Source organism: Diabrotica undecimpunctata, chromosome 6 (assembly GCF_040954645.1).
Source record: "Diabrotica undecimpunctata isolate CICGRU chromosome 6, icDiaUnde3, whole genome shotgun sequence".
In the NCBI taxonomy this organism is placed as follows: domain Eukaryota; kingdom Metazoa; phylum Arthropoda; class Insecta; order Coleoptera; family Chrysomelidae; genus Diabrotica; species Diabrotica undecimpunctata.
The window spans coordinates 151,006,984-151,024,952 of record NC_092808.1 but is presented as its reverse complement, the minus strand read 5'-3'; the positions used below and the strand labels follow the sequence as shown (position 1 = coordinate 151,024,952).

General features: G+C 33.7%; 1 protein-coding gene across 1 annotated transcript in view; it reads left to right on the top strand.

Annotated features, from left to right (window-relative positions):
* The window catches only part of LOC140444673 (uncharacterized), a 73,968-nt gene that overhangs the window by 47,485 nt on the left and 8,514 nt on the right, over positions 1–17,969 (top strand). The window contains exons 6-7 of the mRNA XM_072536435.1: positions 14,796–15,084; positions 15,380–16,647. Of these exons, the coding sequence (XP_072392536.1) occupies positions 14,796–15,084; positions 15,380–16,647 (1,557 nt within the window). The remainder of the gene's footprint in view (positions 1–14,795; positions 15,085–15,379; positions 16,648–17,969) is intronic.

The following is a 17,969-nucleotide window of genomic DNA, read 5'->3' as shown; positions in this document are numbered from 1 at the left end:
TAAAAGAAAATAACTTCTTAAAAACAGGTTACAACAAAACGTTATGTCCATAGCTTGCAATCTATTGGTTGAATATCGATTGACAGCATCCGGTCATATCATCGTACGTCATCGGGTGGCAGTGATGCCAGATATTAATAGTGTTAAAAGGTCATTTTATTTATAGTGTACGTACGAGCAATATATTAAAAGTGCTAATAATTTCGCTGCAGCGGCGGCCGGCCAGGTGAAGTAGGTGAAGGTGAGGTTCACCAAAAAAATATAATTAAATTGAGACAAATAAATAAAAAATGAAAGCAACATTATAATATCTAAATTCTGAAATCAATTATTTATTCTCTTTTAATTAATCTAAAAATTAAAAAGACAACTAGCTTTATTAGCGGTACGTACTTGACGGTCAAGTCCTGACCTGTGTCACGAGCCGTGTACTGAATCTTAGTATTCAGGAATAGGTGAATATAATTTTTGAAATGCGAAATGCATCTGCATGAGCGTTCACGGTTGCCATGGCAACGTAACGTCAGCCTATCCTTAGTGATAGCTGAGAAAATTGGTGAGTGCAGTTCCGTCTATAAATATATTATTCGTCTTCACCCACTGTTGGATGTGTATTTGGTATTCCTATTTTTCAGAAATTTCTCTCAGCGACAATATTTTGAAATTTAGTCTATTATATAGATATTTTTTATATAGTATAGTGTATAGTATAGAATTTATTAGTTTAGTTTAGTCACAGTATTAATTTTATTTGTTTAGTGCACTTTATTAATACATTTCTCTGTGGTTTGTTTCGGATTTCGGATATAAAGTGTTCTCGTGGATTTCGTTTGGACAAAAATAATTTTAGACAGACATAAATCCAATTAATGACTTCTTCTTCTTCTTCTTCCTATGCCGTCTCCATTAACGGAGGTTGGCGACCACATTTCTAAAAGTTTCTCTGTCTTTTGCAACGTGGAATAATTCGTCTACAGTCATGTTTGTCCAGTCTCGAATATTTCGCAGCCATGATTTCTTCTTTCTACTTATTCCCTTTTTGCCATCGACTCTACCCTGCATGATGACCTGCAGATGACTATATTAAATGGTGGCTAAATTAATGACTTGGTGTGTAATATATTAAAGACTCCGTTTAGGCATTGGAAAAATGAAGATAAAAGGGATGTTCTTTTACATGGTCGACCAACCAGTATTTTAAACATCTGCGTCTGATCCAGAGTGGTCGGCTGCAATCAGCATCTGACTCAGAGTAGACGGCTGAATCGAAACTCACCAACCCGTTTAAGCAGGCGTGGTGTTTTAATTGCCAAAAAACCCTCAATGAAATGTCAAGGTTCAGAACTAAAATACCCCAGGCAAGCAGAATGAATCGTATCTAGTATAAGTGCCCTAAAAAACTGTTTTCAAGTTATTAGGGCCCTAATCTCTATACATTTTTTTTAACAAATTTTTAATGAGTTTTGGGCGCGACGTAGGTACCAAACCTCCTTTTGGTCCGGCAACCTTTCCTCATCTTCACCACTTTTTTAGGCCACGAGCCGCCGCTATTTCGCCGATCTATGACACTAGGCGTCGCTCTTCCGAACTTGCACATAGCGAATCAATTCACAAACGTTTTATTTACTTACCTAAAGTAGCAACCTGATACTCTGTGCAATTTGGGTTCCACAGCGAGATAAATGACAGTTTGGCTACCCTGGTAGGGCGTTTTCAAAAATAACCACAGCCAAGGCCAAACGGCAAATTTCGTTAAAAAAGAACTTCCTAAATTAGAATAATTTGATATGTGTCCTGTGTTCCGTACTAAACCAGGTGATACGGAATTAAATGTTATTTTCGTACCTGAAATTATAAAAATATTTCAGATATTATGAAAATATAAATAAATATGTACTGAACAACGAAATAGCAAAAAAAAGGATTAGGGAAAAAGGGAAAAGTGAAAACAGAACTAAACAGACAATAGAATAAAAAAAAGAAACATTTTGCGTGTTTATTACCTTATGAGTTAGTTGATAAACCGCTGATTAATACTTACCATTGTGAAGCTGTGCCATATATTTAGTAAACATCGTTAAGGCTAGTTTACTATCTGCAAACGCAACGAGCGGTGCAGAATTCTTTCCGAAATCGAGGTCTAGTTTACCATTAAAATGAGCTAAGGCTGATATATTGATCACCCTACCATTATCAGATTTTTTTAACAACGGTAATAGTAAATGTGTCAATAAAAATGGTCCTAAAAAAAAGTTGGAAAGTTAAAATCATACTATTATATAGGGATGGTTGAAAATAGTGAAACAACTCGATTTTTATTCCAAAAAGGTCATATTTTAACGATATAGACATCTTGCCAACCCCTACCCTTCCAATAGCACAATTGTACAGGTCGGCGTAAATATCTGGAACCACCAAGGTTAGACCGATCGAGAACTTTGGTTATGCGACGTTGTCACATCAATCGGGTTTCAAAGGTTTTTCGGATTTTATTAGTTACCTGTTTCACAGCAAAATTGATAACAATTCTGTAATGATTTTACATTTTTATTATGAATCGAAATTTGTTGTCAATTATTTTAGTTGAATAAAAATAAGGAATACTAATTGTTTTTAATGACTTTAGCCAACAAACTTCTATTAATGTAGAAAGCTAAATTTCTTGCATATCAATATTATAATTTGCCTATTCTGTTTGTCTTTCCGTAATGAAAACCCAGTGCCACCTATCCACAAAAACTACTACTAATTTTAATAACATATATTAGACGATAAGTCACATGTCACTGGTTTTATAAGAAATACAATCGACTCCCGTTAAATACAAAGTTATCACGAGTTTCCTACAAAATCTCTTTATATTTCGAACTAAATCAATACAGATAAATCAATACGTTGGTATACAGATTAAAATTTTGTTAGTCATGAGTCTTAGAAAGTATAAATGTTTGACGATTGCTGAAAAGAAGAAGTTAATCCAAAAAGTAGAGGAAGGCGAGAAGAAAAGTGATGTTGAAAAGAATTTAAGATTCCTCTGAGTATTCTCCCAATCATAATAAAGCACAAGGAAAAAATTAATGCTGCTCAAACTGCTGGAGTACGGAAAAGAACTACTAAAGGTGAATTTCCTCGTCTGGAAGAGTCTGGTCATTTGGCTAAGACAGTGTAAAGGACAAAAAGTGTCTATTAGCGGAAACTTGTTGAAGAAAAAGGCAAAAGAGTTCGTGTCTACTTTATGTATCAAAAATTTTGCGGCAAGTGAAGGGTGGCTTACAAATTCCAAAAAGAGAACTGGAATTGTGTTTAAAAAAGTTTGTGGGGAAAGTGAAAGTGTTGATGATGCAGTTTGCTTAGATTGGCACGGTAAATTGAAGACATTTGCCCGAGACATTTTTAATACTGATGAAACTGGCCTATTTTTCAAATGTGTACCGGATATGACGCTTACTTTTAAAGATAAAAATGTTATGAGGAAAACATAGTAAAGGGAGGTTGACAGTTTTACTTGCAGTAAATATGGACGAATCGGAAAAACTTAAACCCTTAGTGATATGAAAAGCAATGAAACCGTGATGTTTCAAAGGTGTGAAATCGTTTCCTACGGAATATCGTGCTAACAAAAAAGCTTGGATGACGATAGAACTTTTTAACAATTGCCTTTTAATAGTTAATGGGGACATGAAACGGCAAAAGCGGAAAATGTTACTATTTTTAGACAATTGCACTGTCCACAACAGTCCTCCTACATTGTCCAACGTGGAACTCTACTTCTTTGCAACTTGTAGTCAGTTACTATTAGCAAGTCCTCATAGACACTTTGTCTCAGGTCTAGCAACTTCCAGTGAAGTCTTATATTTTTTTATTACAAAAATATAATGTATGTTTATTATATAAAAAAATTAATTGTACATATTACTAATATATTTTTAAATGTCCTATTAACCTCCGGAATGGTATGTAAGCCAAACTAATGCAAAAAAAGCATTTCACTCCGTGCGTGACTGACGCGACACCTACCGCCTTCATCTGACAGTTTTGGACCTACCAATTTTCAGGTTAAACATATAACATATGTTTGACATTGTTAAATACATGCGAAATTGACAATTATTAATAATTAACTTTTTAATCATATTTTTTCAGTTTATGTACAACATAAATGTAGTATTAAGAACTGGGTTTCTCAAAATTCATCATAATATATCTTTTTAACCACAAACGGAAAAGAAAGGAAAAAATCTAATACTGGCAAATCAAGTTTTTCATGTGAAAGAGCATATATTTAAAAACAGTAGTAGTAAAAGTTATGATATAAAAACTAAAGTCATCGGGCACTCTGCAGTTAGCTTGAAGCCTTATAAAATATCATTTAAGGTAAATTATTTAAATTTTTAGTATTTCAATTGCATAAAAATGAAGTTATGTGATATTAACTTTTTCATATTAATAGCACGAATCCATCTTTTCTTTTCTCTAATTTATATGTAATCTTTGGGAACCTATAAAAACTACACTTACCTACTATTTTTGCTATTATTAGCACAATTAAATACGCAATATGAGCTGCTAACTGCAAAAAGGGGACATCTGCATAAAAGTAAATTTTACAGGAGAAGGTAAAAACTAAATAATTATATAACCAAATCACTTAGAATCAGGAAACTTGGTCTACATGTTCAATATAACTTTATATACAATGATGTAAATAAGTGGTAAATAATTTTAATTATATTAAAAAAAAAAAAATACAGGTTACCATGCCTGAGCCACCAAAATATTTGGGTAAAAACCCTTTAAAATGTAATGTGTTACCAAAGATTGTACATGATGTTGATAATATTATATGATGTTTAATATTTTAATTAGATTTTACTTCAGGTAACATACACCCATGCTTAAGTGAGTTCCAGTGTCCGGAGAGTAAACCTCTTCAAACGGACTTCAGTTGCCAGCTGAAGTCCGTTTGAAGAGGTTTACTCTCCGGACACTGGAACTCACTTAAGCATGGGTGTATGTTACCTGAAGTAAAATCTAATTAAAATATTAAACATCATATAATATTATCAACATCATGTACAATCTTTGGTAACACATTACATTTTAAAGGGTTTTTACCCAAATATTTTGGTGGCTCAGGCATGGTAACCTGTATTTTAACCTGATGATGGAACAGTTGTTCCGAAAACGTTCGTGCTTTTAATGTTGCGCTTTTAAGGGTTTTTATAAAATAAAATATACCCACATACAAAGACTAACCTCTTTTTGTTATACGTGGTATACAGCCAGCTACAGGAATTATTTTCCTTGTGGATTTTTTTAATTATATTTGTATAATATTCACATTTTAATGTTGTGTAGAAGTCCACTTTTTGCAGTTAACTGTAATTCAAATAAAAATTATGAGGAATAATTCAATAATATAAACACTACTTGCCAGAAAACACCTTTATTTGCCATTAAAATCAAGTAATATAAAGTATCAGTTCTATAAATAAAAAACTAGGAGTAGAAAATAGTCGATAGTATTAATTGTCAACTTGGTGGACAGTGGGCCATTCTGTTATTTCCCTCCAAAATGGAATATTGTCATCGTCGATGAATCTTAGCATTTTTCTAATGTCTTCAACCTTGGATGCCATTAATGGGCGTTTTTTCAGAGTAAGCTCGTGTTGAAGGCAAAACTATCACTTCTTCGGTTATTTTTCGAAGGTTAAACTTCTCAGATATGGCACCGTTAATGAACTCACTGCATGTGAGGATGCCAGGTTCCGCTCTATCGCATTTCATGTGATGGTAAGTTGAAATTTGAAATCTTATTTTTCTTTCCTTGGGAACTTTTATTCCACAGGATGAGTTACTAAGACACGTTTTTTTATAATAACGTGGCCACCAATTACTGAAGTCGGGAAAAGCATCGTGTCTCAGCAGGTGTACTCGAAATTTTGACGGGTTTTTAGAAGCACTCATTATCACATTAAGAATTTCTTCTATCAGATACAGCCTGTCAATTTTCTTTAGCTTCCTCTTGATCAAGGCAAAATCTCGATCACACGGCATGTATGAGTGACCCCTAATCGGATAGAGCAATTCAACGCTGTCAAATAGTTCCTAGTTCAACCTAGTTCAACAAGTGTCATGATAAACCTTGCAATAGGATGGTTTTTATTTTGACCAGCGCAGTTATCAGCAAAAATTTTCAATTTTTTTACGTGAGGGTCACATAAAATGTATGTCTCAATATAATTACTCAAAAGACTTAAAACCTCGTTCGGGCCTTTGCCACCCTCTCCTTCGTGGTAAACATAGCAGACCATCGTTCCATCTTTCAAATTATGAATTCCGAAAACACTAACTGTCAATTTTCTGTAATAGTAGAGATCCACAGGTATAATAGGTAAAGATATATTGGCCATGAAATCTATTGCAATTGCGGCAGTTGTTTGGTCTTTATCCTCCCGTTCTGCTCTGAGGTAATTATAAAATTTTTTGCTCCTTCGCTTATGAACTAGCAACTCAGCAACAGCCACTCTTTTTGCGTTGTCATTTAAAAATTTATTTTTAATTTTTAGTGATAACTCTTCACAAGTTACACATGTATCCTGCTGAGGTTGGCCGAATTTGAGATAAAAATTTTCTTTAAAGTATCTCCAAAAAGATTCGTAACTAATTTTATGATCAGCGTGTTTAACTTTGTACATGTCGTACATTTTCTGCACATTAAGTGTGGAATCAAGATATTGCATTTCATGAGAAGTATAATGAGCTGTTTTAGTGGGGTACGAAGCAATGTGTTTATGTACTTCCGAAAGTACTTCAGTTGGTATTTTATTATAACTGCTACTTTTCCCGCGTCGATCACGAGGAGTTTGCTGTTTATGAAGCAGATTAGATGAGCGCTCACATCTTTTCTTTGTGATTCCAAAGCTCGCCAAAAATCCTTTTTTACAAATAGCAACTCTACTGCCATTGAGAAGTAAATTGTACGTCACTGTTTTGGATTTAGGCTTTTTGTTTTTATCAGCGGGTAATCGCCGCTTAGGGACAGCACAATCCATAAGGCCTTGCAAGAAAACATCCTGTTCATCTTTATTGGATAAGTTGTTGAATGTGGAGAGAATTGTGGTCTTCTCCTCAGCATTCCAGTGAGACAAACACTTCAACTTGCATCTGAAATAAATAAGGTAGATATTAAAACAACTTAAAATAATTGACAGATTAACATAACTTAAATAATCTTAGTAAATTGTGTTAGAATGTCAGCCAAATGCAATGCGAATGATTATTACATTAAGTTACAAAATAAAAGCACAATAAATTGAAGAGTAATATGGCTAAAACTGCTACTTGCCCACATTCTAAGGGGGAACACGAGCTAGTATCTCCTTTCCGGCTGCATTGACAAAAGAAACGCCGCGAACTCTTGCATAACGATATTTATTTCGTGCATATTTATAAGAATTCACAACACCCTTTTTTCTTATGCAAGGTGTATCCGAATCACTATCACTACTAGCATTGCTACGAGCCATTGCAAACAAAGTTAGAGATATGATACAACAACACCTCTCTTATAAATAATTCAAGTCGAACTACCGCGGACACCGCTGTTGTCTACTTTTAGTCGTGCTGGTATTGAAGAGAAAACAATATGCGCCGACACGAGCGCAGCACCACACTGCGGGCTGTGTGTTAACTGCAAAAAGGAAACTTCTGCTGTAAAAGTCCCCTTTTTGCAGTTAAAGAAATTTTAGCCGCCATTTTTAATATACTTAGAATAGACACAGAAGTCCCCTGTTTGTTGACAACGATGTGTTTACGTGTAAAGAACGCAATAATAACATAAAGTAAATGTATGAAAATTTATTGGAAGTCCCCTTTTTGCAGTTAGCAGTTCATATGTATTTGCACACATTTTTGATAAAATTTATGCGTAAAAAGGTAGGTCCAATTGTGTCATATTTCGCCGCTACGCACGCTGGCATCGTTTCAAAGTACCCCTACCATGGTCACGCATGGACCGAATAAAAACACTACTTTTTTTATTTTTGTTAATTGGGGAACTTTTTCAAATGTGCTCACTAGGCCCTTAATCGTATTAACCGTGAAACACATTTTGCATATTTTTCGTCCGATTAGATAAATAATAACCTAACTACAAAGCTTGAAAACCTCAAAACTGGTTCTATTGGCCCCCTTTTACGGTATTCGTACTTAAAAATCATCATCTTTTTAAGTAAGTTGTTAGTTAGAACTAATTTGGCTGAATTATGAACTTTTTTTGTTAAAGAATAGTCTGCTAAAAAACCTCTTATTTTGTATTGGCAAAATATGAATAACAGTTACTTTTTTCCTTTGCGAAAGCAAATATTACATATTAATTAAAACTACTTTATGCCCGATACGGCTCTCAAATAAAAAAATCGTCATATAACTTACCTAAGTAATTAGTTAAAAAGGTATCACCCCCATTTCCCCCAAATTTTCCAATTTCTTTTGAATTATCTCGTATGATTCCAGCGTTATTTATAAGAATATCAATCTTGGCATATTCGTCGTTAATCTGGTCGACGAAATTGCGAATACTCGAAAATTCTGATACATCCAGTAATTTTACTTTTATTTTTGCGTCGCTATTGATCCACTTGATTCTTTCCAAGGCTCTTAAACCTTTTTCGCCATTTCTGACGGCCAGGATAACGGTTGCCCCTAAAACAGAATTAGTATATTTAGTTTAATATAGAGGTTTTTATTCAAACTGCTTCCTGAAAAATCGTTTACAGATACTGGTACACATTATTCACAAATTATCTTGATTCTGGCTCCAAACTTGTCGCTCAAAGTTATGATGCAGCTGCTGTAATGGCTGGGCACTTGGGAGAACTTCAAACCAAAGTTAAGGAGAAGTTTTCAAACACAATTTTTTTTGCTCAGGTAGCTATCACTAGATGGAACTACAATGGGAGGTTAGTAAAAGCAATTTCCCAATATCGACAATCCCTAATAATGCGGACTTTACATTTACGAGTACTCGGATGCGAGTAGCTCGGATTTGAGTTACGAGTAGAACTGCGATCGTTTACATTAAATCCGAGCGATTAGAGTTGTTTCAAAGAGAATTTAAAAATGGCGCCATTAAGAAAGAAACGAGCTGCTGTTGCATTAGTGTTATTAAACATTTTAAAGGAGAAAAATAAATGTGGTAAGTGGTAATGGTCATGATATCCGCAATAGTCTCGTACGCCTTATTTCTTTTGATAATGTCCCGATACTCCTTCAGTTTCACATTCCATAAACATTCAAAAGAACGGTAAAGATCGATAAATTGAACCATTTGATCTGCAGAAAATATTAGTTCCGCCATTTTTAATTTGGAATTTCCAACACTTTGGCGCTCACTCGTACAGGAACTCGTGCTGCTACTCGGTTTGCGTTCAACTTCAATCCGAGCTCGGATCCGAGTGACAAGAGGCTCCGAGTAGACGTTTATACTTCCGAGTTGCACTCCGAGTAGAGTAACTTGGATCCGAGTACTCGTAAATGTAAAGCGGACTTAAGAGTTATTTGAAAGCATTTTGAATCATAAAGACCGTTGGGACCCTGGAACTGTGAATTCCTCAAGAGGTTATTTGGAATTACTCAAACAAGATTTTGATTTTAATTTTTTGCTTTAAGTATTCTCGGAAATATTTCCTTATATAGACATTTTATTTGATGTACTACAGACTAAAGCGAATGATGTTGGATTTTGTATTTAAAAAATTAACGAATTCGAAGTCCAATTCAACCATTAGAATAGACGATGCAGGTGAACAATACCTTATCATCGAGTTTTTTGTGAAATAATAGATAACATATAACATTTCCCAGCAGCGTGAAGAAAGATTTAAAAACCTTTGTGAGTTAAGATTTGTGAAGTTATGCAATTTCAATAAATATGAAAACTCTAGTTTCCTTGAAGAGGATTTTAATTGTCTAAAAAAGCATTATACAAACTTTTTTGACATTCTTTCCCTGCATTCGCAACTGTGCGTTTTGTATACTTCCGAACACTCTGTACAAACTGATACTTTATTCTAAAATGATGAGATTTCTTAAACAAACTGAACTGGATAGAGCCTATGGTGAGGTTTCAAACATAGATAAAGAATATATATTACTGAATAGATAGGAAACTGTGTAGGTTATTTCTGGACAATGCGCCATCTGGCGGCCTTAGGAAAGCAACATCTTTTTAAAAAATCTTTTTAAAATAATACAAAAATAAAACAAACATTGGTTCTTTTTCTACTTTATTTTTTTTTATAAACATATCGGCAACAATTCTAATACATATCATAACGTGAAAGGAAAGAAGTTTGGGACAACATCGGACATTTTAAGGCAATTATTAAAAAATAAATAAAATCTTATATCAGCATTTTCTACTTACCGCTCTATCTTTTGGAAAAATATGCATTTGAGCATCCTTATTGTAATTATTACAACCATTAACGTAACAGTTAAAAACCATAATTATTTAAATATGATGGCAAAAAAGCAAACAATTATTTAATCGCAAATAATACAACTCGAAACACTGTGTCGAAACCACAATAAAAATGGCGTACTTGTTTTGTTGGTTGCGATATTACGCAGTCACAGTCACGAAGCTTTGCTACGAATGCTACGCCCTCTGGTGTCCTTAGGAAATACAAATTTCAGAGGACTGTCACTTCCATAAGAGATACCAGGGCATAGTTTCAAAATTATGTGACTTAGTGATGACAAACCTGCAACAAGTGCGCCTGTAGAACGAAGTTTTTCTGTACTAAAGCGGATTAAAAACTTTATCAGAAATTCCACAAACGAGGAGAGGCTAGCTAACTTAGCCATTTTGTCAATTGAAAAAGAACTTATTAAAGAAATGTCTGAAAATCCCAGTTTTTATGAATCTGTGATAAACGAATTTGCCAAGAATAACATCATAATAGAGCTGCACTACAATAAAAAGTTAAGAAAGTATTTTTATAATTTCATTTAATTTGCATCCCTTTCTTCAAATTTCACGGCACGCCACTGGGATTTACATTTTTGTTTTTGGCGATTTACCCCAATAATCTACGGTCGTAGTGATTTTCATTTAATTCTAGTTATTAAATTTTAATTTATAATTTGATTTATTTTGAGATTAACCCAAAATCTAGACATTTAGTTCTATAAACAAATCATTGAAGAGTTTTTATATAAAAAAAATGGCACATTCTTAGTTTTGTTCATATTTACTTACCTCTTTTAACCAATTCCTTGGCTGTTTCAAATCCAACTCCCCCAGAACTGCCAGTTATGATGACAGTTTTTCCATCAATTCTTACTGGACTTTCACAGTATGTACCAGCGACATAGAATCTAAAATATTTAAAGAAAATAGTAAAAACACTATACTACAGCCCTAAGAATGCAATTTCTGAAACAAAATGCGACTAAATGTAAATAGAATATATGCACTGGCTATGAAAAGCCAGCGTAGATTCCTATTTTCTTACCTCTCGTATCCGAACCGTGTGGACACCGATCGCTACAAGACATTTATTACATATTTATATATTAGTATAATCATTCGATAAGATAATCAACTTATCAGAATTAAATGGGAAACCGGTCTTTATACATGATCTTTCCTTTAGTAGTAACACTAAGTAGCATTTGAAATTTTAAATAGGTACATTAAATTGACCTATGTATTTTTTATATCATACTCTATACTTGGTGTTTAATTTTGCTGATTATAAATCTTATTTGAATAAGATAGATGCAGAATTAAAGTATTTGTATCTATTACTTATTTAAAAATAAATTTGTGATTTTAAAATATATACACTGATTTTAAAATATACATTTAACAATGATTATTCTTTTTAAATCTTATTTATATTGAAACTCTTTGGCTCTCATAAAAAAATTTAAAAGTTTATTTGCTGCCGAGAAGGTGGCAACGGCAACCCTATTAGTGGTAGTTAGAATTAGAAATAGGCATGAAATAGGAAAAAATACTGGGAATGCGAATATTCATATTTATCAGAAACCATTAAATTTTGATTGTGACATTTATTAACTCTATTTATAATAAAATGTTCTAACACTTAGTTTATTAAAATCTTTATTTATACAATATTACACTAATTTATTTACACTATAATTGTATAATTTATTTACAACATTAAATAACATTTATTACAATTTATATTCCCGAAATACGCGCGTTACATTTCAAAACTCGACTGGATATTATTATTCAGACTAACTGTTCTCAACGAAAATTCTCTCTATATATATATATATATATATATATATATATATATATATATATATATATATATATATATATATATATATATATATATATAATATATTAAATATCCGTTGTTCTGGAATCCCTTCGAAGCTGACGAATGTTGACCTGCGCTGACCCCTGAACTCTCTCGAATGACATGGAAAGAAGACCGGTTTTATCGTAGGGGAAACTACTAGAAAATGACAAGGGACGGTTTTCTCTCCGCACCAGTAACTATGCGGATTGCAACAGACTAACACATGGACTTCGGTGTATTTAAAGATGTTCTCCACCATACTTCGGATAACCCTCATCTGTATGGGAAATAAGGCTTCCCATACATCTCGGTAGGTAGGTTGGTCACGGCAGTGTCTTTTGTTGCCAGGTAGAAAAGGTAACGTGATGCATCTTGGAGTTTCAAGGCTTTCCCGGCAGCTGGCACTTGGCATTAAAGTTCTGCAACTCGACCCAACTTCCTTCGAAAGACAGATGCCAACCCTGGTGCGTCTTTGATACTGTGATACTGGCCGGGATGGTAAGGGCCAGCGAGTAGTCATCGGGAAGCACGAGTAGATCTTGCTTTTCTTCAGTGGTAACACCATGTCTTGCTTTATCGGTACCTCCATAGGCCCCCATGAATTCCTAAAACGTGAGGTCAGACACATCTTGGACTTGGTTACTTCCACTTCTTCATCTACGTCGTGGTCACCTTCGAAAGACGCCAGCCGGTTATGGTGTACTATCATCGGCTTTCCCCTCGGAATCTTGCTTATTTGGTAGATGATATCGTTGATCTTCTCCATAATGAGGTATGGACCTTCCCAAAATTGCTGCAACTTGGGAGAACAACCTTTTCGCTTCTTGGGATTATGGAGCCAGACTTTGTCGTTCTTCTTAAAGCAACCCTTTTCGGCTTGCGTATTGTACCGTTTCTTCATTCGGTCGCTAGCGATCTGAAGATGGGAACGGACCAACTTGTGTACATCGTCCATTCTTCTTCGTAATTCGATCACATAATCTTCACCTGCTACATCTTCACCAGGTCGACACCCAAACTCTAGATCACAAGGTAGTCGCATCTCGCGTCCGAATAGCTGACCTTGTAACTGACGAAGTACTTTGGCTATTCTGCTCTTTGGGATCACCAACTGTCTTCTCTTCTCTGAACCGTCATCATTTTCCAGTACTCGCTTGAGCAAGCTATCTTTCATGATAAATGAGTTCCACTGGGCCCAATACGTCTTAACTATTGAGCATAGGTTTGATAATTCTTGTCAAGGTAGTCGACGATTTTCCTCTTTCCATTTTCGAATTTTCTGTACAACTGGATCTCTCTCTTGTTCTTCCCTTATCTTAGTAGGCGTTCAGTCTTCGTTGACCATCGTTGTTCTTAGCACTGCTGCTTCCTTGGATTCCGTTTTGTTGCAGTGGGAACACTCTGCTGGGCATGGCCTTCTGGAAAGAGAATCAGCATTTCTGTGGCTCGGTGCTCAATCTTGAAATCGTATTCTTGGAGTCGTTCGATCCATCTGGCTATCTGACCCTCTGGATTCTTAAACTGCATCAACTGCTTAAGGGCAGCATGGTCGGTTCGGATTAAAAACTTCCTTCCATGCGTCCGAATAGGACTGTGGCTGGTATCTGGAATGTTGATTCGTTAACAGCAGATCTGTAGGCCATTGTGAAGAACGGAAGATATTGGTCCCAGTCTCGCTGATGATCGGATACCATCCTTGTCAAATACTTGCCAACTGTCCTATTCATCTGTTTTACCATACCATCCGATTGCGGATGATATGCTGTAGTTCTTGTTATCTTCATGCCTAGTCTATCACATATTCCTTGGAATAGATCGCTTTGGAAGTTCCTTCCTTGGTCACTATGGATCTCCAAAGGTACTCCAAATCGGCTGATATATTCTTGGATCAACTTATCTGCAATGGTGGCGGCCTTCTGGTCTGGAAGTGCGTAAATCTCGACCCACTTAGTGAAGTAATCCATTACTACCAATATGTACTTGCCTGCATTTTCACTTTCTGGAAATGGCCCAGCAATGCCCAAAGCTATTCTTTCAAACGGGCTTCCAACATTATATTGTCTCATAGGAGCTCTACTTTTTCGGTGAGGCCCGTTCCCGTTACTCGTAGCACAAATTCTTACACCAGTCTGTTACGTCGTCGGAACTGTTCATCCAATAAAACCGTTCCTGAATTAGCTGAAGGGTTTTCTTTACACATTCTTTACACAAATTGCGAATGCAAAGTTTCCTTTGGATATAATACGAGTACATAGATCTGTTTGTGTACTGTATTTCAAAAAATATTCTGAATATTTTTTAATTTTGTGACAGCGGTGTCTTTACTGTAAATTATGTTATGTCATATGTCATACGTGACGTTTTAATGTCTATAGTCTATATTATTGTATTTATTTATTAATAATTTGTTAATAATATAAGAACTATTGTTAAATAAAAGTGTTTTAGTTTATAATAAAGTTATTTTCATTCGGCATGGAATATAATGGAAATTATAAAGATGATATAAATGAAAAACTATTAACAAAGATTAAAGATGAAGAAGATTCACCAAACAAATATTGTAAAACAGAAGTTAAATCTGAAGTAGAGGAACACCACTTTGAAAGCAGTAGTCAGATACCTCTACTTGATGAGTATTGTTTAGATGATATTAAAATAGAAAACCATAGATTAGAAGATGTAATCAAGGAAATTCCGGTTTCAGTAAAAAAAGAACTAGAGGAATATAGCAATGGTAAGGAAGAAATTGTTTTAACTTGCTAAGGAATCTGAGAGAATGAATGTAATTTCACGTAAATGAATAGGAATATTCAGAGATTTTAAGATGATCTGTATGTATTGAACATTCAGAAAAATATCTATTAAAGAATATGTTGAAATTAGTAATGTTATTTTGTTTGAAATATAGTATGTTGATGTCTTTAGTCTCAGATGTGGACATTTTGTTTCAGTTTTTATATTTATAGTCATTAACAATTGTCATTTAAAGCTATCTTCCACCTATTTTTACTATTTTTTTTTAATTTTAGGTACTCAACAGGAAATAAAAAATACAAAAACATTAGGTAATCTTAAAGTAGATTTAGAACTTCATACTGGAAAAAAACCATACAAATGTGAAATTTGCTATAAACAGTTTTTATATAAACATTATTTAAATAAACATAAGAAAGTTCATACAGGTGAAAAACCTTATAAATGTGTAATTTGTGGTAAACAGTTTATTCAAAAAAGTAATTTAAATGTTCATATGAGAGTTCACACTGGCCAAAAACCTTATAAATGTGAAATTTGCTTTGTACAGTTTGCTTACAAATCTTCTTTAAATATGCATATGACAATTCATACTGGTGAACTACCTTATAAATGTGAAATTTGCTTTGTACAGTTTGCTTACCAATCTTCTTTAAATGTGCATATGACAATTCATACTGGTGAACTACCTTATAAATGTGAACTCTGTAGTAAGCAGTTTATTCAAAAACGAAGTTTTAATGGTCATATGAGAATTCACACTATAGAAACACCTTATAAATGTGAAATTTGCTTTAAGAAGTATGCTTACAAAAAGAATTTAATTGATCACATGAAACATCACAGTGGAGAAGGACTTTATAAGTGTGAAATTTGTGGAAAGCAATTTATTCAGAAATGTAATTTATATTCACATGAGAAAGTTCACATTGGAGAAAAACTTTATGAATGTGAAATTTGTAGTAAAAAATTTACTCGCAAAAATAATTTCATTGTTCATAAGAGAGTTCACACTTGCCAAAGGCCTTATAATTGTGACATTTGTTTTAAAAGATTTACTCAAAAATGTACTTTATCTAATCATATGAGAGTTCACACTGGGGAAAAACCTTATAAGTGTAAAATTTGTTTTAATAAGTATACTTTCAAAAATAATTTAGATTATCATATGAAACACCATAGTGGGGAAGAACTTTACCAGTGTAAAATTTGTGGTAAACAATTCATTCAAAAATCTAACTTATATTCACATGAGAAAGTTCACACTAAAGAAAAACATTATGAATGTGAAATTTGTAGTAAAAAATTTAGTCGTAAAAGTAATTTAATTGCTCATATGGTAGTACACACTGGTGAGAAATCTTATAAGTGTGAAATTTGTTTTAAACAGTATGCTTACAAAAATAACTTAACTGATCATATTATGAAACAGCACACTGGTGAAATAATTTATAAATGTGAAATATGTGATATGCAGTTTGTTGAAAAATGTGATTTATATTCACATAAAAAAGTTCACACTGAAAAAAAACATATCGTCGGTTAAGAGTGTAAATCTGCTAAGTCCATTATAACAGATTTTACAGGAGAGCATAAAAACTGTAGCAGCAATGAAAAATCATTGTTCTATTAATTAGCAATATTTATAACATCAAATATAGTTCCAAGTAATATATGTATACATCCATAAACCGATTTTATCAATGCAATTAATTTTTATTTACACTTTTTGGGAGTTAGCAGAATTTCCTTATATGTAATATTAAATCTTTTGGACTTGACAAAAAAAAATATAATCAAGTATACAAAATGCTATATTAAAAATCATTTTAATTATGTTGTTATTGTTTTACATAATATTATTCATGAGGTAAATCATCATAGAAAGTATGATAGTCATTAGGTAAAATATGTTTTAAATCCTGTAGGTCATTATACTTCCTACTTGAAATCCTCAGTCTTTCAGAATAGAGTTGGTCTAGTTGAAGTAATGAACAAGGTACAATTCCGGAGCTGAGCCTCTGAGGTAATAATTTCCAATCATCGCCAAACCGTAATTTATAATCAATTTGACCATTTGCATTATATCTTAACTCACGCACATCTACAACCTAAAATAATTACATAATAAGAATTTACATAAAATAAATACTTGTGAAGACTTACTTTTGGGTCACCTTTTTTCTTACTGGGACGGATACTTTTCAGGAACTCAGGAAGTTTCTTCATTGACTTAAAGAATGTATGATTTAAATAAGTTACATTATATTTTTTGGGGATCTTTCGGGCAGATAGACATATTCCCAAATAATCTGCTGGCACATTGATTGTTTTGTTCTTTAAACACCTTTCAATTGTGGAATGCATGGAGTCTGCCTCCATTTGGGTGTGCCCAACTTCTAAGTACTTTTGCTCAATAGTAATGTTTTCCTTCACAGCTGTATTCAGTAAGGCGTTTGAAACAGTTACGTTTCTATTTTGGTAGTTACAGCCATCGCTATACAAAATTATTTTTTGTGTCTCCGTAATCAGTAGTTCGATCAAGTGTAGGCAAAATTTTGTTGGTGATAAAGTCAGAAAAGATGGTGGCAAACTCTTCTGCAGAAACATTACCTTCCGTCTCATTCCAAATGTAACAAAATCCATCTTTATTCCTTAAGTTATAGAAACAAAGATTGTGTATGCACAATTTTGTTTTATAGTAAAGGCTCGAAACTTTTGATTTAGGAGCCATCAGTACAGCTTGTAAGTCAACAGTGAAAACAAGAGTTTCATTAGCTTTATCACGATCCTTTTCTTGACGTGCCTCATTCTTTTTAATATGATGTAAATTGTATTCGTCCTCAGATATATGCCCTACACTGG